General features: G+C 35.1%; 1 protein-coding gene across 1 annotated transcript; it reads right to left on the bottom strand.

Annotated features, from left to right (window-relative positions):
- Positions 1–550: 550 nt before the first annotated feature.
- On the bottom strand, positions 551–25,457 carry ftsj3 (FtsJ RNA 2'-O-methyltransferase 3). Its single transcript, XM_077225943.1, has 20 exons — positions 25,286–25,457; positions 24,301–24,406; positions 22,515–22,561; positions 22,361–22,440; positions 20,260–20,359; positions 19,252–19,446; positions 16,990–17,105; positions 16,440–16,544; positions 16,257–16,357; positions 15,496–15,582; positions 15,263–15,421; positions 13,928–14,063; positions 6,954–7,150; positions 5,726–5,843; positions 5,429–5,646; positions 5,242–5,339; positions 3,915–4,017; positions 3,649–3,832; positions 1,254–1,348; positions 551–1,176 (listed from the first exon to the last, which is right to left on the bottom strand). The coding sequence occupies exons 1-20, from the start codon at positions 25,350–25,352 to the stop codon at positions 930–932; spliced, it is 2,559 nt and encodes an 852-aa protein (XP_077082058.1). The 5' UTR covers positions 25,353–25,457; the 3' UTR covers positions 551–929.
- Positions 25,458–25,967: the final 510 nt, after the last annotated feature.

Below are 25,967 nucleotides of genomic sequence, written 5' to 3'. Positions count from 1 at the left end.
GTGGGAACGTTCCCATATGGGTATATTTTTTGAAACCAAATAGGTGAATGTTATAGCACAAACCTAACAGGAAAGTTCTATTTGGGTAAAGTTAACGTTCCTGGATAAGAAATTATTAGATCATCTGTTCCGGGAAGCAGAAACTACGTTTCCACAACTTTCAGTGAACCAACAATTGTTAGCTAAATAGGAATCACAAGTGCAGATTCAGTCAAAATTTTAAAACTATTCTGATAGATTTAGCATAGCTAGTTTGTCCAGATATAGTTACCCGGTATCAAAACATATTGACGCCAAAAGTAACGAATCGTGTAATCAATAGCATTTCGCGATTTGTTTGCATTCATACATTTAAATGCTTCTGAATAAAACCGAATCAACAATGACTCAATTAAAAATTTAAATTTGGATTTTTAAGGATCGGACCAGACTGTTTGAGAAACTATTTTTCAAGCAAACCCATTACATAAAAAAGTAATATTATACAAACTTATACACACACATATATATAAATAAAAATGTAAATTTACTATGATTTACCAAGACATAATTTGTCAATTTAAATTTGTATTTATTAAAAGTCACTAACGATCCAAGCAGAATTTTTTTTTGAACATACATGGGCATAATTAATTCAGAAAAATCAGGATATACCGTATATACACCTGAAGTTCATATACCATAAAGTATATGTTATCATCAAAACACAGCATTACACCAGTGCTGAAAAACATCAACGATTGGAGCCAGGTCTGATTGGTCTTTAGGTTCAGCCCCTAATTATAATCAAGTGTGTCAAAGTCCGAGCAAAACATGTTGTCGGTAAGGAGAGGCTGGAAGTGAATATTAGCATATGCGCTAATAATCCAATCAGTACAACACGGCTAGCTGAATTAACTCAGTCCGTATGAGGGCGTGAGAGGCGTTGCTCACTTCTTTGGACGTCCTTTTCCTGCCTTCATGCCCCGCCCAGCTTTATTGCCCCGCCCTCCTTTCCCCCGCTGCTTGTCGTCTTTCCTCTGTGCGGCTCTCGTGTCTTTCTTCATTCGTCCATCAACCACACGGAAAACGCCCTTGAGTCCAGCTGGACGCCTCACTTTACGCCCGACGCCCTTCTTGGCCACAATATACGTGACGTCCTGCTTCTCTTTTCCCACGCCGGCCTTTTTGTAGATGCTGCGAGGCAAAGAAAAGTTAGTTAGTTTTCATGAGTTTAACATGGAAAGTAGCGACGTGCCGATGCCGAGACTGACCTTTTGAGCTGTGCCATTTTCTCTCGCTCTGAAATATCCACCGTGTTCACGACGGCTTCGGCCTTTTTCTTGGCCTGCTCCAACTTCTTCATCGTCTACGACAAGAAAATATGCATTTAAAGGCCATATTCAGTTTGAAGTCAGTGTATGTTTGTCAAGGTTTCCTGCATCAGAAATAGCTTTTCATTACCATTTTCCACTGGATAACATTTGAACATTTCATTTAACAATAAAGTACATATTTTATTTTATAAATTAAAAGATTTAAATAACATAAAAAATAAATAAATAATAGAATACAAAATTTTATTTTATAACCATAAAAATAATAAAAATGTTTAATTCATAAGTGAAAAATAATGTCGATATATTTAACTGTTTTAATGTTTTGCTTATGATTTTCAGTTTATTATTAATAGATAAAATATCTTTATATATAAAAGATGTTTACAAAAAAGTAAACATCTAAACACACACACAATATATATATATATATATATAAATTCATATATATATAGTATTCATATTTACATAATGTATTATTATTTTATAAATAGAAATATTAATATAATTAGAAATACAAAATATATTATAATATGAATTAGTGATGCACCGAAATGAAAATTCTGGACCGAAACCGAAAATTTAGGATGCACTTGGCCGAAAACCGAAACTGAAGCCGAAAATGGCTTCTTTTAAAAACGTATACTAATATATATATATATATATATATATATATATATATATATATATATATATATATATATATATATATATATATATATATATATATATATATATATACACACACACAGTACAAAAAAAACTAAAATATTTTTAACAATAAATATAAATAATAATACTTAATAATATTATTCTTCAAGTTTTATGTTCCATCAAAAAAAAATAGTTTTTTAACAGTTGTGCAAAAAGATCCACAATTATCTGAATAACTGCACACAAAATCACAGAATGGCAGTGGGCCTCTATTCTGCTGCTGCATGTAAACAATTTTTTACTTACATTTTAAATTGCTGTGCAAAACAATGCAAAACAACAGTGCAAAAACAGCACTAGAACTTAATCCAAACTCAAACTGTAAACAACATGTAAGCCTATGTAGCCTTAGGAAACACAGTTGTGCAGTGCTACGCAAATTTTAATGTAACTGCTATACACACAGAAAATTGGACTGGGGGTCTTACATGCGCTTCATGTGGCACACTAGCACACACACGCAAGGTCTCTCGCTCTCTCTCTCCCTGTCTGGTGTGCGCACGCTACACGGTTTGGAAACGAGCTCTTGCTCGCTCGCTCTTCTGGGACATTTGAACTAATTTGCGGGCATCAGGGAGCCGCTATCAATATGCGGGAGACATCCCTATCTTTGATAGGCAGACGCGTGATAACAGCTTGACCGTGAGTGAAACCTAAGAGCTTGCGCACGTATGGGAGGGGCGGGTGACATTCATTTTCGGTTTACGTTTTCGGCTGTTTTTAATTTCGGCCGAAACCGATAATGCTATTTTCGGCCGAACATTTTCGGTGGCCGAAATTTCGGTGCACCCCTAATATGAATAATGATAAATATTTTTATAAATAGGAAAATCTAAATATCAATAAAAAATATAATACAGTATTTTATTTTAAAATATTGTATAGTTTTAAAAATAACTAAATTCAAAATGAAATAAGTGTAAAATAAGAAAAGATTTTATATATAATATGCTCTGTATATTGATACAATTATTAATATTGCAATAATATATTTTACTATTTAATAATAATAGTCTAAATACAATGAGGAAATTAATGATATATTAAGACATTCTTCTTATGATTTTAAGTTTTTTATTATTAGATTAGATATTTTATATATAACAAATGTAAACATCTTATAAATATAAAATTATAAGAAAACTAAACATCTATACAAAACAACAATACAAAACAATATATTTTAATACTTTATAATAATAATAAATTTTCCCTCATGAAAAAAACCCTCAAATCGACTGAAATTAAAAACTACTAAAAGCAAATAGTACTACTACTAAATTCAATCTAGTAAAATGAAATAGTAAACATCTATAACATAAATAACACCATTAAACAAATATATTATGATATTAAATTATAATTAAAACTTCATAACTATTTGATGTATATATATATATATATATATATATATAAAAATAAAATAAAGGATAAAGATGACATTATTTATATATATATGTAAATAAATAAAATAAATAAATGTCATCTTTATCCTTTAAATTATTTTTCTAAAATGTGTAATAACAGTGAATAACGATAGGTATTTTTTGCATTTTTTAATGTCTCAACACGCCTATCTGAAAGCCGCTGACATCATCTCTCCTCGATAAACTCTTACCCGTCTCTTCTTGCGGGCTTTGGCCTCTGCCACGCGTTTGATGGGACGGGCGTTGATTTCCCGCCATTTCTGCTTGTATTCCTCCACCATGTCTTTGGTGACAGGAACAGGCCTCTTCCGGTGCTTCTTTTCATCGTCAAAAAGCCAGGCAGGAACTTCGGTCATGTCCTCCGAGTTCGCATACCTGCAAGAACAGCATGAAGACGACTTTATTAGCTCAGAAACTCGCAGCTAACGCAACGGCTAACCGACGTCTTCGCTCTTACCTGTGGAAGGAGCCGTCGACCAGGTCTCGCGCTCTCCTTTTGGAGGCGACGATCTGAGCACCGAGCGCCAAACCCTCTGCGTCAAGAATCCGAGCACGTTTATCTGTGAAACAAAAAATAAGCATACAAATTAAATATAGCTGCAAGCAGCAAATAAAGGGGACAAACACCACAGAGGGAGAATGAGGTGCTAACAATCAAGGCATGGAGCGTCAGACCAACTGAAACAATGAGTAAAGACATTTGGAGACGATTTTAAGCAAAATGGTTGGAAGCTGACAAAACACAATCACTTGTAATGTCACTATTACTTTTGACCAATAGGTGGCGCTGACACCAATATGATCTGTTGTGATTAGTGTTGGGTGACAATTACACAACGTTCAGAGTCGATATGTCAAATCTCTCCAGAGATACAGCCTCAGACGCAGTTTGCCATCAAATTCGTTGATACAGTATAGATTTAGCGACACAAAATCCGTAATATTTTTCCGGCATGGTCTGAAGTCAAGTCATCCTCATTTATATAGCGCTTTTAACAATGTAGATTGTTTCAAAGCAGCTTTACAGAGATAAACATATAATTTAAGGTAACAGAGATTGGTTTGGTTTTATAGTGGTTCTTGAAAAAAAAAAATTTCAGGCTAAAGTTAGTTTTGATTGATTCACTTCCGTCTAAATGATGATTTGTTATTAAATTAGGGGCCGCTAAGACGACACCGTTCTCTCTAAACAGACTTTAAACGCGAACCTGTGATAGATGAATATATGTGCGCAGGTTTGTAATTCCTTAAAAACCATGCCTAAACAAACTACTTGTCTTGTCTATAAATTTTGATGCCGAATTTTATTTCATACTATCACTTTGGGTAGGTACGCGAACCGAAAAATTCCACAACGCTTTATCTGTAGAGTGGTATAGGGATCCTCCATAGGGAGAGGCTAGTTGGCACTTCAGCACTGCATTGTCATCGGGTCCAGGCGAAAGTCCTTCGTCAGATCTTTAAAAATTAACTTCCAGTAAGATGTTGTTTGGCCGCAGTACCAAAAGTTTCCACTAGATGAAATTCGTCTCCCATTCATTTCCAATGCACTCATTATTGACCGCGGGGAGCACAAGTGTGACTATTGTTTTCAGGACCATTTAACCTGTTGGATCTATGTCCATGATTTTTTTGCTTTCACACAGAAAGTGGCAAAATCTTTACCAAGTTTCGTACTATTCCAAAAGAAAAAAAAAGTCAGTCAAAAATGACCGAAGAGCACCAGAGGGTTTTAAATATAATTCTCTGATGATGTCAAATGTTGAATATAATTCTGAACTGACTTGTTTTTTCCACAGGAACAACTTGAAAGTCATCGTCCTCATCAGCCGCTCCTCTCGTGCCGACGGCCGCTGAGGCGTGTTTCATTTGCGCAATTTCCCTGTTGAAAAAAAAAAACGCATTCGTTTTTTTTTAGAGAATGCAATCAATTCTGCTTTACGCTAATAAAGATGAATATATGAACGTCACCTTTCGTCATCACCATCATCGCTGCTGTCATCATCGGAGTCGCTGTCTTCCTTAGCCTTCTTCACTTCCTGTGAGGGCGCGGCCACTTCCTGTTTCTGTGCGATAGGCTCCGCCTCCGCTTTCCTCTTTTTGCCCTTCCCAGACTGCAGCAACTGGGTTTGTCTCAGTTCACTCATGGCATCTGTGTCGTCATCCAGATCCAGCTCTGAAAAGATGTCCTGTGCCGAGAATAAAACGTTAAAATCTGCCGTAAACCGGTTTTAGGGATTCGCATTGGTCTAAATGAGCGATTCACACCTTGCTGAACCACATGTTGGTCTCGCGCTCTTTCTTCTCGTCTTTTCCTTCCAGTTCGACGATTAACTCGTTCCCGTTGGTTTCCCCTTCGTCCTGCTGCGCGGCGGCAAACGAAACTCTGCGGGAAACGCAAAAACAAAAACAGCAGTGAAAACCCTCCAAAATAAAAGTGCTTAATCAACGACACACTGAGAGTCACAGTTAGGACAGACATGAAAATTGAATCATTGCAACGTTTCATTTAATCTTCATTTTGTTTCAAATTCTCTCTTTCATAAAACACCAAGAAATTTTATTAATTCATGTGTGAAATATTACAAATATTAAATTTTTTTACAATTGCTGCTACATTGAAAATACACACAATTTTAATTTATATTATAATTTATTTATAATTATATACACACGCAGTTTACAATGCAGTTTATATTTAGGTTTCAAGTAAATGTATTATAAAAATTTGTTATCTACTTTTATAAATTTTATATGTATTCAAAATTATAAAAATGTAAACAATATAAATATATTTAATGTATTTAAAAATATTAATGTAAGCAATAAAAAATTATTTACTTTAGTAAAAATTACTTTTACTTAAAAAATAAAATATACATCATAAATATCTATTATATATAATGTATATTTTATTTTTTAATGAAGTAAAAGTAAAGTTTACTAGTTTTTTTATTTTCAAGAAGTATTTAAATTATATTTATACTATACCTGTTTACAATATACAATATTTATTTTATATTTTTATTGTATATTGTTTTATTTTATATTGTGTTTTTTATATACATATGTACATTTTAAATTGTTTACATATAAACAAATTGTATATTTTATATTAAATATATTATATTATCATGTTAAATTAATCAATATACATTTATTATATATATATATATGTGTTATGTTTATATTTTGTTGTTTTAAATATATATTTATTGAAATAAAAATGTAACAATATAATAACATCAATATAAATTTGAATAAGTATAATTAATTACATTAAATGTATTATATTAAAATAATAAGTAATATACATACAGGTATAATAAAAATGTAAACCAATATTAATATGATTTTGATATGCATATATATATATATATATATATATAAAAACAATTTTATACATATTGTAATCGTTTTAAATATAATATGTACAGTTCATATATTTATTTTATATTAGTAAAAAATAAACCCAATATATTCACAAGAACCATACTTTTTCTTCTTCGGCATCTTTCCCTTGATTTCTCTCTCTTTCTTCTCGATTTCCTCGAGGTCGTCGGAGTCGAGGTCTGAGGCCAGAGACACACGCTCGTCCTCGTCCTCGTCAGAGATGTGCACATCGTCCCCTTCCTCGTCATCCATCAGAGCGTCCGTGACCTTCATGTCTCCCTGTGTGACGGCGCTGAGACCCTGCGGGACAGACGGACACCGTCAGCTCTAGGCAGGGTTCCCACAGCTCGGGCAACAACAAATTCAAGGACCTTTCAAGGACTTTCCAGGTCCAATACTCTCAAATTTAAGGAGTTAATGTGGGGACACATAACAAGTGAGAGCAAGGTTACATCGTGTTACGGTTTTCATGCGTCAAATCTTTTTTTTGCATTTATTTTTGGACATATGACAGAGATCTGATATTCTATTTGTCGTATTTCCGTTTTGCAGAAAACTGAAGAATATTTGGTACACCCTAATACTGTATCCTAGGGCTGGGAGACTCGTAGGCTCACTATTGGCCGACCCTGGTCATGTGTGTGATGTACAACACAGAAGCGCTGCGCTGTTACACTAGTGAACTCACTCGAGGCCCACAGAGAAGGAAATGAATAGTTGAAATAAAGTCGTTATTTTTGTTTTTTTTGTGCACAAAAAGTATTCTCGTCACTTGATAAACTTAAGATTGAGTCACTGTAGTCACTTGGACTATTTTAACGATGTCTTTAATAACTTTTCGGGGAACAAGTTTCAATCCCTTAAGAAGCCTATGGAGGAGTGATCCAGCTCTCAGATTTAATCACAAATATCTTAATTTGTGTTCCGAAGATGAACGAAGGTCTTACGGGGTTGAACAACATGAGGGAGAGTAATTACTGACAGAATTTACATTTTTGGGTGAACTATCCCTTTAAGTCGAATCCGTATTTCGTTTTGTCGGAAGTTAGTTATTTTACTTTGTAAAGTTTTAAATATTATTATTTTTCTTACACAAACTCATCATTTTGCTTCAAAAGGCCTTTATTAACCCGCCCGGAGCACTTTTATGACGGATAGATGCACTTTTATGACGGATAGATGCACTTTTATGATGGACAGATGCACTTTTATGACGGACAGATGCACTTTTATGACGGATAGATGCACTTTTATGACGGATAGATGCACTTTTATGACGGATAGATGCACTTTTATGACGGATAGATGCACTTTTATGACGGATAGATGCACTTTTATGACGGATAGATGCACTTTTATGATGGACAGATGCACTTTTATGACGGATAGATGCACTTTTATGACGGATAGATGCACTTTTATGACGGATAGATGCACTTTTATGACGGATAGATGCACTTTTATGACGGATAGATGCACTTTTATGACGGATAGATGCACTTTTATGACGGATAGATGCACTTTTATGACGGATAGATGCACTTTTATGACGGATAGATGCACTTTTATGATGGACAGATGCACTTTTATGATGGACAGATGCACTTTTATGATGGACAGATGCACTTTTATGATGGACAGATGCACTTTTATGATGGACAGATGCACTTTTATGATGGATAGATGCACTTTTATGATGGACAGATGCACTTTTATGACGGATAGATGCACTTTTATGACGGATAGATGCACTTTTATGACGGATAGATGCACTTTTATGACGGATAGATGCACTTTTATGATGGATAGAGGCACTTTTATGATGGATAGATGCACTTTTATGATGGACAGATGCACTTTTATGATGGACAGATGCACTTTTATGATGGATAGATGCACTTTTATGATGGACAGATGCACTTTTATGATGGATAGATGCACTTTTATGACGGATAGATGCACTTTTATGACGGATAGATGCACTTTTATGACGGATAGATGCTCTTTTATGACGGATAGATGCACTTTTATGACGGATAGATGCACTTTTATGATGGACAGATGCACTTTTATGATGGATAGATGCACTTTTATGATGGATAGATGCACTTTTATGATGGACAGATGCACTTTTATGACGGACAGATGCACTTTTATGACGGATAGATGCACTTTTATGACAGATAGATGCTCTTTTATGATGGACAGATGCACTTTTATGATGGACAGATGCACTTTTATGATGGACAGATGCACTTTTATGATGGATAGATGCACTTTTATGACGGATAGATGCACTTTTATGATGGATAGATGCTTTTTTATGATGGACAGATGCACTTTTATGATGGACAGATGCACTTTTATGATGGATAGATGCACTTTTATGATGGACAGATGCACTTTTATGATGGACAGATGCACTTTTATGATGAATAGACACTTTTATGACGGATAGATGCACTTTTATGATGGATAGATGCACTTTTATGGTGGACAGATGCACTTTTATGATGAATAGACACTTTTATGACGGATAGATGCACTTTTATGACGGATAGATGCACTTTTATGATGGACATATGCACTTTTATGATGGATAGATGCACTTTTATGATGGATAGATGCACTTTTATGATGGACAGATGCACTTTTATGACGGATAGATGCACTTTTATGATGGACAGATGCACTTATGATGGATAGATGCACTTTTATGACGGATAGATGCCCTTTTATGATGGATAGATGCACTTTTATGACGGACAGATGCACTTTTATGATGGATAGATGCACGTTTATGACGGATAGATGCACTTTTATGATGGATAGATGCACTTTTTTATGATGGACAGATGCACTTTTTTATGATGGACAGATGCACTTTTATGATGGATAGATGCACGTTTATGACGGACAGATGCATTTTTATGATGGACAGATGCACTTTTATGACGGATAGATGCACTTTTATGATGGATAGATGCTCTTTTATGACGGACAGATGCACTTTTATGACGGATAGATGCACTTTTATGACGGATAGATGCACTTTTATGATGGACAGATGCACTTTTATGACGGATAGATGCACTTTTATGACGGATAGATGCACTTATATGATGGACAGATGCACTTTTATGATGGACAGATGCACTTTTATGATGAATAGACACTTTTATGATGGATAGATGCACTTTTATGACGGATAGACACTTTTATGGACAGATGCACTTTTATGATGAATAGACACTTTAATGATGGACAGATGCACTTTTATGATGAATAGACACTTTTATGATGGATAGATGCACTTTTATGACGGACAGATGCATTTTTATGATGGACAGATGCACTTTTATGACAGATAGATGCACTTTTATGATGGATAGATGCTCTTTTATGACGGACAGATGCACTTTTATGACGGATAGATGCACTTTTATGACGGATAGATGCACTTTTATGATGGACAGATGCACTTTTATGACGGATAGATGCACTTTTATGACGGATAGATGCACTTATATGATGGACAGATGCACTTTTATGATGGACAGATGCACTTTTATGATGAATAGACACTTTTATGATGGATAGATGCACTTTTATGACGGATAGACACTTTTATGGACAGATGCACTTTTATGATGAATAGACACTTTAATGATGGACAGATGCACTTTTATGATGAATAGACACTTTTATGATGGATAGATGCACTTTTATGATGACAGATGCACTTTTATGACGGATAGATGCACTTTTATGACGGATAGATGCACTTTTATGACGGACAGATGCACTTTTATGATGAATAGACACTTTTATGACGGACAGATGCACTTTTATGACGGACAGATGCACTTTTATGATGGATAGATGCTCTTTTATGATGGACAGATGCACTTTTATGACGGATAGATGCACTTTTATGATGGACAGATGCACTTTTATGATGGATAGACACTTTTATGATGGAAAGATGCACTTTTATGACGGACAGATGCACTTTTATGACGGATAGATGCACTTTTATGATGGATAGATGCTCTTTTATGATGGACAGATGCACTTTTATGATGGATAGATGCTCTTTTATGATGGACAGATGCACTTTTATGATGGACAGATGCACTTTTATGATGGATAGATGTACTTTTATGATGGATAGATGCACTTTTATGACGGATAGATGCACTTTTATGATGGACAGATGCACTTTTATGATGGATAGACACTTTTATGATGGAAAGATGCACTTTTATGACGGACAGATGCACTTTTATGACGGATAGATGCACTTTTATGATGGATAGATGCTCTTTTATGATGGACAGATGCACTTTTATGATGGATAGATGCTCTTTTATGATGGACAGATGCACTTTTATGATGGACAGATGCACTTTTATGATGGATAGATGTACTTTTATGATGGATAGATGCTCTTTTATGATGGACAGATGCACTTTTATGATGGATAGATGCACTTTTATGATGGACAGATGCACTTTTATGACGGATAGATGCACTTTTATGATGGACAGATGCACTTTTATGATGGATAGATGCTCTTTTATGATGGACAGATGCACTTTTATGACGGATAGATGCACTTTTATGATGGACAGATGCACTTTTATGATGGATAGATGCCCTTTTATGATGGATAGATGCTCTTTTATGATGGACAGATGCACTTTTATGACGGATAGATGCCCTTTTATGATGGATAGATGCACTTTTATGATGGACAGATGCACTTTTATGATGGATAGATGCACTTTTATGACGGATAGATGCACTTTTATGATGGACAGATGCACTTTTATGACGGATAGATGCCCTTTTATGATGGATAGATGCACTTTTATGATGGATAGATGCTCTTTTATGATGGACAGATGCACTTTTATGACGGATAGATGCCCTTTTATGATGGATAGATGCACTTTTATGATGGACAGATGCACTTTTATGACGGATAGATGCACTTTTATGACGGATAGATGCACTTTTATGATGGACAGATGCACTTTTATGACGGATAGATGCACTTTTAGATGCACATTGTTAAGTTGTTTTGATTGATACTGTGAAGCAGCTTTGATACAATCTGTATTGTGAAAAGCGCTATATAAATATATTTGACTTGACTTGACTTTTATGATGGACAGATGCACTTTTATGACGGATAGATGCACTTTTATGATGGATAGATGCACTTTTATGACGGACAGATGCCCTTTTATGATGGATAGATGCACTTCTATGATGGACAGATGCACTTTTATGATGGATAGATGCACTTTTATGATGGATAGATGCACTTTTATGATGGATAGATGCACTTTTATGATGGATAGATGCACTTTTATGATGGATAGATGCACTTTTATGATGGACAGATGCACTTTTATGACGGATAGATGCACTTTTATGACGGACAGATGCACTTTTATGATGGACAGATGCACTTTTATGATGGATAGATGCACTTTTATGATGGATATATGCACTTTTATGATGGACAGATGCACTTTTATGACGGATAGATGCACTTTTAGATGCACATTGTTAAGTTGTTTTGATTGATACTGTGAAGCAGCTTTGATACAATCTGTATTGTGAAAAGCGCTATATAAATATATTTGACTTGACTTGACTTGACTTTTATGATGGACAGATGCACTTTTATGACGGATAGATGCACTTTTATGATGATAGATGCACTTTTATGACGGATAGATGCACTTTTATGATGGATAGATGCACTTATGATGGACAGATGCACTTTTATGACGGATAGATGCACTTTTATGATGGATAGATGCACTTTTATGACGGATAGATGCACTTTTATGACGGATAGATGCACTTTTATGATGGATAGATGCACTTTTATAATGGATAGATGCACTTTTATGATGGACAGATGCACTTTTATGACGGATACATGCACTTTTATGATGGACAGATGCACTTATGATGGATAGATGCACTTTTATGACGGATAAATGCCCTTTTATGATGGATAGATGCACTTTTATGACGGACAGATGCACTTTTATGATGGATAGATGCACGTTTATGACGGATAGATGCACTTTTATGATGGATAGATGCACTTTTATGATGGACAGATGCACTTTTATGATGGATAGATGCACGTTTATGACGGATAGATGCCCTTTTATGATGGATAGATGCACTTTTATGACGGACAGATGCATTTTTATGATGGACAGATGCACTTTTATGACGGATAGATGCACTTTTATGATGGATAGATGCTCTTTTATGACGGACAGATGCACTTTTATGATGGACAGATGCACTTTTATGACGGATAGATGCACTTTTATGATGGACAGATGCACTTTTATGATGGATAGATGCACTTTTATGACGGATAGATGCACTTTTATGATGGATAGATGCTCTTTTATGACGGACAGATGCACTTTAATGATGGACAGATGCACTTTTATGACGGATAGATGCACTTTTATGATGGACAGATGCACTTTTATGACGGATAGATGCACTTTTATGACGGATAGATGCACTTTTATGACGGATAGATGCACTTTTATGACGGATAGATGCACTTTTATGATGGATAGATGCACTTTTATGACGGATAGATGCACTTTTATGATGGATAGATGCTCTTTTATGACGGACAGATGCACTTTAATGATGGACAGATGCACTTTTATGACGGATAGATGCACTTTTATGATGGACAGATGCACTTTTATGACGGATAGATGCACTTTTATGACGGATAGATGCACTTTTATGACGGATAGATGCACTTTTATGACGGATAGATGCACTGTTTTGAGCTTCAATCTGTTGGTTGCAATCCACTGCCATTATAAAGCTTGGAAGAGCCAGGACATTTATTAATATAACTCTGTGTTCGTCTGAAAGAAGAATGTCATATACACCTAGGATGACTTGAGGGGTGAGTAAATCAGGGGGTAATTTTCATTTGAAAGTGAACTACTCCTTTAATCGTGCAGCCCTAATCTGCAGGTCTACGGGACGCCTCGACGGTTCACTTGCCTCGGCCTTCTTGATGGCGGCGAGAGAAAACATGGAGGAGTCGCTGGTGTCGGCGATGGAAACTCCAGGAAGATCCATCTTCAGCTCCACTCGCTCTCTCTGCTTGCGCTTCTCCTTCAGGAGCTTCTTCTTTTTCCTGTTCAAAGACAAAAACACGTTAAAAACGCACGAGTTTTCAGTGGAAAACGCCAGTTAACGTTCTTAAAGTCTTACAGAAGGGTTATTATCGTTAACTAAAACTAAAAAAAGAAACTAAATTAACTAAAACTAGACACTATACAGATATATTTAAAAAACAACAACAGCTAAAAAAAACAAAAACAAGAAAATTTAAGTCAAACCTGTTTAAAAAAATACCAGTTTTGAAGGTGTTTGGTGAAAAACATCAGCGTAACGTTCGTTATTATCGTTTTAAAAATTATATTACTTGAATTTTTTTCAGTATCATTTTATTTCAGATGTTTGTTTTATTTCAAGGCAATATTACAATAAAAGTACTATAAAAACAATAACTAAATTAACTTTAACTAAAAACTATATAGACATTTAAAAATAAAACAAATAAAAAATGACAATCACAAAATTACTAATATTTTAAAAATTCATATAATTTTGTATTAAAAAAAAAAAAAAAAAAAAAAAAATATATATATATATATATATACACACATACTCACACACACAAATGTATTTTATATATTTAATTTATTTTTTAATATATTTATTTTTAAATATTGAAAGTTATTTATTTAAAAGATTTATTATATCTAGATTATTTTAAAAATGTAATATATATGCATATATATGTTTATATTATAAAATATAATAAAAAAACATTTTATACATATTTATAAATTTGTCTTCAACATTAAAATGTAACTTTTTAAAACTAAAATTGTATTATATTTAATATAATAGAATATTTATATTTTTCAACTTAAAATATTTGAGATGTGTATATATATATATATATATAAAATATTATATATCTAGTTATCTATATATTTTAACATTTGAATACATTTATATTAAAATAAATACAACAATATAAAACAAATTAAACAAAAAAACAGAAGTACAAAAAACTTGAAATAAAACAAAAATTAAATAAAATATGAGAAATGTAAATAATATGGGAACATTTACTTTAAGTATAAAAATAACTAACTAAATGAAACAACACACACAAAACAAAATTACTTACACTTTAAAACTTTACTTACTTACTTAAAACGAAAACAGAAAAATACAAGATAAATTCCAAGTAAAAATAATAAAAAACTACAACAGACATAATCAATGATACTAAAACATCCCAGTGATGTATAAATGTACCGTTTAAGATCGGCGAACTCCTCGGCTTTCATCTCCGCCAGTTTCTTCTCCATCTCTTCTTCCTCTTCGTCCGCCGCGTTCTCCTCATCCTTCTTTTCCACCGCCCTTTTCTTGCCCTCCTTCTCGTCAGTATCGCTCTCTTCATCGTTTGAGTCGAGACTGTTAAAACGCGCAGTTAATAGTGAATCTTTACCGTGCGATATATGAATTACATGACACTAATAATGACGTACTTGATTTCCGGATCCAGTTGCTTGGCTTCCTCTTTCAGCTTTCTAGCCAGGAACCTCCTCAGCTTGGATCTCCATGACAACAACAGACTAACAACACAACAGCCAATCAGATTTCAGCTCTCCATATATGGACATTAGTGGTGGAACGGATCACAAAATTCACGGTTCGGATCATTTACGTATTTGAGCCCCAGATTGGATCATTTTTCAGATCAGCAAAAAAAATAAAATAAATGTATATATATATAAGGGCGGGGGGGGGGGGGGGGGTAACTTTGCTTTTCATTTATTACTTAAAGCTCACTTGAAGTTCTTTGATACCACATGAAAAACTACTAGCCTAACTGATAAAGTACACACATTATTAAAAACAAGTGGACAGTCAGTGATAAAATAAGATCAAATACACAAATTACAAGCGGAGATGACTACTAAATAACAAAGTTACAAAGTCTAACAGTAGTATTCAGGTACAGAAAATAAAATTTTAGCCTAAATGTAAAATAACACTGTTCACTGTAGAAATTAAATAGTTTCATATTTGTTAAAGCTGTATTTTGTTGTATTATTAACATTAGTGACACAGACAACAGCAGGAATATTCGTCTACTGTCACTTTAAGACCGAATAAACTGACAAACTGACAGAACCGAGAGAATACTTTTGATATAATGTTGTGTGTATGTGTCCGTTCAAGGGCAAGGAAATATAAACATCCTGCATGTAAACATCTAGTTATCCTGCATGTAAACATCTCTCACCGCAGTTCCTTTCGGCCCAGGACTTTGATATCGGAGCAGCACTCTTTGATTTCTGATGAAGTGATGGGGTGGGACTCAAGCTCGGGGTTATCGAAGGTTATCTGGAGCAGAGAGAGGGACATTAGACGGAGAGATGCATGCGATCTGATGTCTGGCATCATCTGAAGGGGTTTGGAAACCTACTTTATTGGCTTTGCTCAAGAAATCGACGGGGTTTTCAGCCTTTAGGAACTCTGAGAGTGAGAAGATGTGATAGAGAGTGAGATCTCCATCGCTGTAGCCTTCAGCCTGAGACAACACAGCAAACCAGGGGTTAAATCAAGACAACAGGGGAATTAAACACTGTATTTGATGAAAAGTACAAGAAACAAACGGACTTAAGATAGAATTAGGTATCTTTTGATCTGATTATTTTGATCTACAAAAATACGTATTGTATAATAATAATATAATTACTTTTAAACATATTAGAATACATTTTAAAATGTATAATATTTAAAAAACAATTTAATAAAAAAATTATATTTCCAAAAGTACATTCAAGCAGAGCGTAATAAGACATACTTTGGGCGTTATGTTTGATCTACAAAAATAATACATATATAATATTGTAGTATAATAATAATATTATTATTTTTAAACGTATTATAATATAATTCAAAACATATAATCATATTTTAAAAGAATTTAATGAAAAAAAAAAAAAACATAAGCGTAACGTAATAAAACATACTTTGGGCTTTTTTTTGTTAACCAGATCTTTCACGGTTTTCACTTGAACGTCGACTTCTTTAAACGCATGTTTGGGGTCGAAGAACTTGTTGTCAATTTTATCCGGAGCCAAAAAACCTGAAGGAAAAGAGAAATATATTCAGACAGATAGATAGATTTATGGATGGATAGAAAGAGATAGAGAAAGATAGATAGATGGATGGATAGATAGAGATAGATTGATAGATGGATGGATAGAGAAAGATAGATGGATAAAGATAGATGGATGGATAGATAGAGATAGATTGATAGATGGATGGATGGATAGAGAAAGATAGATAGATTGATAGATGGATGGATGGATAGAGAAAGATAGATGGATAAAGATAGATGGATAGATGGATGGACAGATAGATAGATGATGGATAGATAGATGGATGGAGGGATAGATAGATGGATGGATGGAGGGATAGAGAGATAGATAGATAGATGGATGGACAGATAGAGACAGATGGATGGACAGATAGATAGATGATGGATAGATAGATGGATGGAGGGATAGATGGACAGATAGATAGATGGATGGACAGATAGAGACAGATGGATGGACAGATAGATAGATGATGGATAGATAGATGGATGGAGGGATAGATGGATGGATGGAGGGATAGATGGACAGATAGATAGATGGATGGACAGATAGAGACAGATGGATGGACAGATAGATAGATGATGGATAGATAGATGGATGGAGGGATAGATAGATGGATGGATGGAGGGATAGAGAGATAGATAGATAGATGGATGGACAGATAGAGACAGATGGATGGACAGATAGATAGATGATGGATAGATAGATAGATGGAGGGATAGATGGATGGATGGAGGGATAGAGACAGATGGATAGATAGATGGATGGAGGGATAGAGACAGATGGATAGATGGATGGAGGGATAGAGACAGATGGATAGATGGATGGAGGGATAGATGGATGGATGGAGGGATAGAGACAGATGGATAGATGGATGGATGGACAGATAGAGACAGATGGATAGATAGATGGATGGAGGGATAGATGGATGGATGGAGGGATAGATGGACAGATAGATAGATGGATGGACAGATAGAGACAGATGGATGGACAGATAGATAGATGATGGATAGATAGATGGATGGAGGGATAGATGGATAGATTGATGGACAAATAGAGAAAGATAGATGGATAGATTGATGGATGGATAGAAAGAGATAGAGAAAGATAGATAGATGGATAGATGAATGGATGGATAGAGAAAGATAGATGGATAGATAGATAGATGGATGGACAGATAGATAGATGATGATGGATAGATTGATGGACGAATAGAGAAAGATAGATGGATAGATTGATGGATGGATAGAAAGAGATAGAGAAAGATAGATAGATGAATGGATGGACAGATAGATAGATGGATGGAGGGATAGATAGATGGAGGGATAGAGAGATAGATGGATGGATGGACAGATAGAGGACAGATGGATGGACAGATAGATAGATGATGGATAGATTGATGGACGAATAGAGAAAGATAGATTGATGGATGGATAGAGAAAGATAGATAGATGGATAGAGAAAGATAGATAGATGGATAGAGAAAGATAGATGGATGATAGAGACAGATAGATGGATGATAGAGAAAGATAGATGGAGGGATAGAGAGATAGATGATGGATAGATAGAGACAGATGGATGGACAGACAGATAGATGATGGATAGATTGATGGATGAATAGAGAAAGATAGATAGATGGATAGATAGATGGATGGAGGGATAGATAGATAGATGGATGGAGGGATAGATGGACAGATAGATAGATGGATGGAGGGATAGATCGATAGATGGATGGAGGGATAGATCGATAGATGGATGGAGGGATAGATGGACAGATAGATAGATGGATGGAGGGATAGATGGATGGAGGGATAGATCGATAGATGGATGGAGGGATAGATGGACAGATAGATAGATGGATGGATAGATAGAGACAGATGGATGGACAGACAGATAGATGATGGATAGATTGATGGATGGATAGAGAAAGAGATAGACAGAAAATATGGATAGATGGATGGAGAAAGATAAATAGATGGAGGGATAGAGAGATAGATGATGGATGGAAGGATAGAGAAAGATGGACAGATAGACAACAAATGATAGAACGAATGAGAGAAAGGTAGAATCATATCTCAAAGGAGAGAAGCGATAGACAGACAGGAGTGCTGAGCGAGTGATAGTGAGCGTCACCCTGGCAGACGACGAAGATCTCGGCGGACTCGTTCCTGGAGGCCTGAGGTTTGGTGGCCTGAACTTTCTTGAAGAACTGCTGGAAGATCCACATCAGCGGCTGGTAGTCCTTCGAGCGGAACACCTTCGTGATGAACGTGCCGCCCTTCGTCAGGAACTCACACGCCAGCTTCAGAGCCATCAGAGTGAGACTCGCTGCGACACACACACACACACACACACACACACGGTTATAAATGTGCCTTGGAAAAATCACAGGAATTTATTTTATATTTCAAATAAATGAATGTACTGTATTTTAGTTCAATAATGTTTTTTAATATTTTGTATTTTTAGGGGATTTTACTGTACTAAATTATATTCGCGCTGTATTTATAATCTAGTTATTCACTTTTTTTTTTTTAGCAGAGACCTTCAAAATAAATTTCCAGCATAAACTGGTAAATCTTGAATGCTTTAGAGCGACAGACTGAAGTCTGATCTCTTTTCAAAGACGACACTTGGCAGATTATTGCTGACGTGAAAAAAGTTTTAAAAAGTGAACTTAAAAAAAGTTACAGAATTTTACACTTATTTGTTATGAAAAATTTTACAATTTTTATATGAAACATATTTTCAAAAACATGTTTTTACTCTAAAACTGCAAGAAAATCAAAGCCATTAATCTAAACAAGTTGTGTTAAAAATGTGAGCTTGATATCTCAGTAAATGAGCTTTCAGTGAGATGTAGTTCGGCTGCAGTACCAAACGCTTCCACTAGAGGAAACTCATCCGTTCATTTCCAATGCGCTCATTTCTGACCGCGAGAAACACAAGTGTTACTATTTTTTACAGGACAATTTAACCTGTTCCAATCATGTCCATGATTTATTTTTGTGTTCACACTGCAAGTGCCAAAACATTTACCAAGTTTCGTACCATTCCAATGAGGAAATAAAAAATGTTTAAAAAAGAATTGGGGTTTTTTGGGTCTAAAATGACAGAGCTCCACGTGCCGTTTCCCCGTACCTTGAGAGAAGGCGTCATGTTGCCAGTTTGCGCCGACGTTTGGCGCGCCGTCATTGAGGACCACGTCCACCTTCCACGTCTGCAACTCCTTCCTGAGAGCCTGACGGAGAAACAGAAACAGTTCGTTTGCGATCGGGCCGAGGCCTTGTCCAGGCGGTCTCAGAGCGACTGTTTTTGTGCAGATCCGAGAGCGACTGCCGTGTTCACATACGCCTGAACGAACAGAACCAACGGAGAAAGCTCCAGGTTCCCAAACAAACACAAACCGCTCAACAGCGCTCAAAATGCTGGCATCGTATAGGGCTGCAGGATTTGGGGAAAATGTCATATTGCGATTATTGAGGTCAATATTGCGATTGCGATATAATAAACAAATGGTTTCATGAGTCAACTTGCTTGGTTCTCAAGGAAAATGCACACACAGATTAGCGATAATGCTGAAATGTGTAATTTGTCAACTAGCAACAACAACTAAATGATTGATAACACGTATAATGATCATTAAGCCATTGATGTCTGGATAAAAATGTTAAGTAAAAATTAAAGTTACAATGGTCAAGAGCAGTGAGTGTTTTCTCTGTTCCCTTTGTTCTTTGATTAACTTTAACGACAGAGATAATTAGTGGCTACTGTGTACTGTCCCTTTAAGAGCAGCCGCTGCTGACGCGGATCTCACACGCGCCTCATTCTCTCACAACTCTTTACGTCCATCATAAGACTGCTCTTATGTTATGAAGATACTCGACAAAAAGACATCTTGGTATAATTGTGTGTGTTATTGTTCGTTCAAGCGCGAAAGAGAACTATTCTGGCGCGCGGTCTGTGCTTGCGCATGATACTGGCGCGCGTCTTTGTGCGTCACAGTCAGGACGTTCACAGGCAGCGCAGCTCTCTTTTTACTTGTCGTGCATGAACGGTTTAAAAGCATTTGCAAGAATAAGAGCGGGATCATTTTAGGGCTGGGCGATAAAACTATAACGATATGTATCGCGATAGACACGTAATCAATATCAATAAAAAATGCGTTAGATAAAACGTTCGATAATTTATTTATTTTTTTCGTCGGAAGAAAGTTGTTGCGTGAACAAATGTACTCTCTCTGGTAACCTAGCAACGTACTGGGTGACACGCTAACAGCCGGTCATGTAAAGGGAGTTGCACTTGCACACGTTATATACCGGACAAGAAGCGCAGCACCATAATTATCGATATCAACCGATATGAAACACTTATATATCGTGATACAGTTTTCAGCCATATCGCCCAGCCCTAGATCATTTAACACAAAAATAACAGATGCTGCGTTAATAGCCCTATTTTGTTTATTTCATAAGAAATCGCAGCATTTTGCGTCATATAGTCGCATAGGCTTGACATATGATTAATCGTGCAGCACTAGTATCGTCACACTCTTAAAATTTCAGTACCGATTTGGTACAGGGGTGTGTTTCGCAAGCGCATCGTTAGACAACTATGTTCACAAGTTCCGTCGTAACCATCAGTTTAACGTGTTGGTGTTTCCCGAAACCATCGTTCTAACGAACATTCGCAAACAGCATCGCAGAGTTGTGTGTTTGTAACGACACTCTCGATCTGCGGTTAGAAGCCGAGTTTCTTGTTTGCATGACATGACAATACTTATCTTGAGCCAAATAAGCAAGCTGACATTCAGTGCAATCTATATCTTTTATTTATAATACATACAAATGTTATTTACGTCTTTTAGTTTGTCAAGAGATTTAAAGCGTAGTTTTTTAAGAGCGCGCGTGTGCACGTGCTCTAGTACGCAAGAACGATATTATGATTGAATCCGGAAATAAAGCAAAATTGGAAATATTCCTCGGATGCATGTCCATAATTAATATTAAAACATCTAGCGTTATTCCATATCAAACTGATTCACTAAAAGTAGTTATTACTCCAACACCTGCGTGACATCATTAACCAACGTGGTTGAACGATAATGTAGTTTCAGGAAACAGTCGTGACTAGCTAGTTGATTTCTTCAGCGATGCATCGTACTACAGTAGTGAAGAGACGTGTTACGGCGTTGTACGGGACACACACTCCAGAGCCGACCGAAGCACGCGGACACACACACCTGTCTGCACTTCTCCGTCGTGATGTCCTCCTGCAGCGTCACCACGTTCGGGATGCTTCTGATCGGCACCAGATCCACACCTGACATCAAATCAAGAGTCAACACTGCATCTCTGAGTCTTAATCACAGACATTACACTTCTAACTCAACTCACCGATCACCAGGCTGGACACCGGCATGAACTTGGACGCCACCTGCAACCTGAGCGTCACACACACACACACACACACACGGGTCAGTCATGAGGAGTGTTGGAGAACGAGGGGTGTCACAATATATAGTGTCACGATATATCACAACACAAAAATGCAACAATATCATGGATAGTTCACCAAAAATTCACGTTTTCAGAGTTTTAGTGTCAGTACGACGTTAAACTACTATATAATGTTGAGTATAATGTATAATAATGCAATGGGGGAATATTTGCTGGTCCTGATAATGACAAATGTCTGATGTTACCAGTACAAAGGTAATAATTATTTGCATATTAAAAGGATAGTTCACCCCAAAATGAAAATTGTCGTCGTTACTTAATCACCCTCATGTTGTTACATTATTTTAAATATATCTAGTCGGCGAAAGAGCACAAGCATATTCGTCTAAAATATTTCTGTATTTTCAGCTTCAGAATCATGAATATTGTTATTCTGGTGTCTCTGTTGTCCAGCACCAAGTCCAAGTCCTATTCATTTACACACACAATGTAAAATCAAATTTAGCATTTTAATCAACAGTACATTTTTGGTTAACCTTATACAATGTCTTGGAGTGTCGCAATATCATCGTATCGTGATACGTATCGAATCGTGACATGAGGGAATCGTTACACCGCTATGGATAACGTTTGAATTTTAGCAAATTATCAATTTCGATTCCAAAATGGTAAATAAAATTTAAAAAAGTCAAACATTTGGATAAAAACATTATTTTGTGTCTTTTTGCAAAACATTCTGAAAAACAAATACCATGAACAAATATCAGCAGCCTAAAGAGCAACTAACTAAAACTAGACTAACTAATATAAATTTCAAACATTATTAAAGACAAATATAAAATCAGTAGTACAATAAGAACAAATAAGCAAATTAGCAATAGCACAAATAAATACGACTGAACGAAAGTTCAGAAACTGAAATCAAATGTAAAATAACAATGCACAGCTTTCTTTTTATAAATAAAATATAGATTAAAGCTATGAACAGCTATTAAATTAAAGCCTTATTAAAGCTTTGAAAGTTATTCAGTCAAGATCAGTAAGTGACTTTCGTCTTTTCCTCATGTTCTTTGATTAACGTTAATGACTCAGACGACAGCAGGTTTATTAGGCTACTGTCACTTTAAGACTGAATGCATGGATCCAATATACTGATACACATGCGTTTTCTTTCTCAACTGTTTGTGTTCACTTTAGACTTAACCGATCGTTTCTGTGTGTATTTATCCGTTGAAGTGCAAGACAACGCAAAAAAAAAATCTCAATTCTGTATTCTAGTGCTTGAATGGTTTAAAAAAAACACACTAAAATTGAAATGTTTTCAGAGGAATCGAAATTAATGTTATAACAAGTACCCCATTCCTCCCCGCAAACACAGAACGTTCCCCTAACGTTAGTATTTGGTTCCTGATCGGTTATTTTTTAAGAACAAAATAATAACATTCTAGAAACGTTCTTTTTAGTTGCAATCATAAAATAATGTTCCCAGAACGATGCAGGGAGTTTATTTTTAATAAGCTAAAATAATTCATATAAAATGTTCCCTAGTGGTGGTTTTTAGGTTATAATTTAATAACCACTTTATTAAGATAATATTCCAATTAAAACGTTGCAGATGTTGTGGTGTATTGACCTATACAGAGCTCTGATATTACTTTAATTCAGCATTTGTGTTGAAATGAAACAATTTAATGTTGAAAAAGATTATAATGCGTTTGCTCACCATCCTCCCGGAGCGGCACACAGATCCACCAGCGCTCGAGCTTTCTGAAGAAACTGGAACTTACGGTTGAGCTGAATGAGCTTGAAGGACGACCGGGACCGATAACCTTAAAATGACCAACAATACATGAGCAAACGCATTCATTTGATTACCACTCTTTCTGATAATACATGCATTACATCATACATCTAGAAAATTAATAAAAACACCACAGGAGTTAAGAAAAATAAAGTAAAACATATTATAGGGTACATTTTTAAAGTTGTTAAAGGGCTTTCATTAGACATTATTAAAATTTCATTAGACCGTTAATATTAAATTCCAGATTTTATACTAATACACTAATAATCATTCCAGAACAATGAAAATGAATGACACAGGCTCTAAAAATGTCATTTTTGTTACACTTTCAATAGTTACATTTTATAAATTTCATAGTTACACTTTATTTTAAGGTGTGTGTGTGTGTTACAGTGTAATTATACATTTCAATACTAAGCACTAATTAATAAATACATGTATAGGGTTAGGATTTGGTTTAGTTGCGTGTAATTAAGCACAATATATAGTAGGCCTAATTACTATAGTAACTACGTGTAACAAAGACGATTTAAAATAATTATGTTACACGTTTCATTACTTTAATTAATCACACATGATTTTTGGCAACTAAATTTAACGTAAGTGTTAAATAAAAGTCCAGAAAATGTAAACGGAAAATAAGGAATTTGTGAAAAATAAAAACATCATATGCTCCCACAACATGATATAAACATGGTATTAGCCTAGACATGGCCTCAGATTGTAATACCATGCTAGTTTAATATGCTAGAGTACTTAACATCATACTTGAATGATACTTTGAGGAATGACATGCTAACTTTAATCTCAAAACACCCGCTATTACTACGGTTCATGTCCAGAAAACACTGTAATAACGTGGTGCCTCGTGATCTTTCCTAATGTATAAGTTTACGCGACTTACCCGTTTCTTTTGCGAGGTGATAGAATTTATCCTTTCTGGTTTTCCCGACTTTTAGTTTTTTACCCATGATTTCTGCTTCAAATTACCAGTTTTTACGCTTTATTCCCACACGTTTCACCTCACCGTGTCGCGAGCTACTGAGCCACACGTGTGTTCCGGGGCGCAGAGAGATGACGTGTTTGTCAGAAGACTTTCTAATTATTATTTTTTATACATTGGAAGTTGTTTCATTTGTTTGGATCTTTTTTTACAGTCTATGGTTTGGATATTCATTTCTTTGGAAATTATAAATTTAGGAATATATATATATATATATATATATATATATATATATATATATATATATATATATATATGACAATATGCTTTAAAATGAAAAAAAAAAAACTCTGGGTAACTCTTCATTTTACAGTGTCATTGTTACATATGTAATATAATATTACCATAGTAATAACAGTAAATTATGCATAATTACATGCAACTAACCCTCAAGCAAATCCTAATCCTTCCCTAACCCTATTGTAAGTACATGTAGTTAATTAATATTACACTGTACTTAAATGTATAATTACTCTACAACAATAACACCTTAAAATAAAGTGTAACCAAAATCTGATTTATAAATGAAGTAATAGATTTATGTTTAGTACATGTAAATGCATGTTTTATGTACATATGTTGT

This window comes from Siphateles boraxobius, unplaced genomic scaffold (genome assembly GCF_051911475.1).
Source record: "Siphateles boraxobius isolate OS27281-9 unplaced genomic scaffold, OSU_SipBor_1 13, whole genome shotgun sequence".
NCBI classification, from domain to species: domain Eukaryota; kingdom Metazoa; phylum Chordata; class Actinopteri; order Cypriniformes; family Leuciscidae; genus Siphateles; species Siphateles boraxobius.
This window is presented reverse-complemented; position numbering and strand designations above follow the sequence as displayed.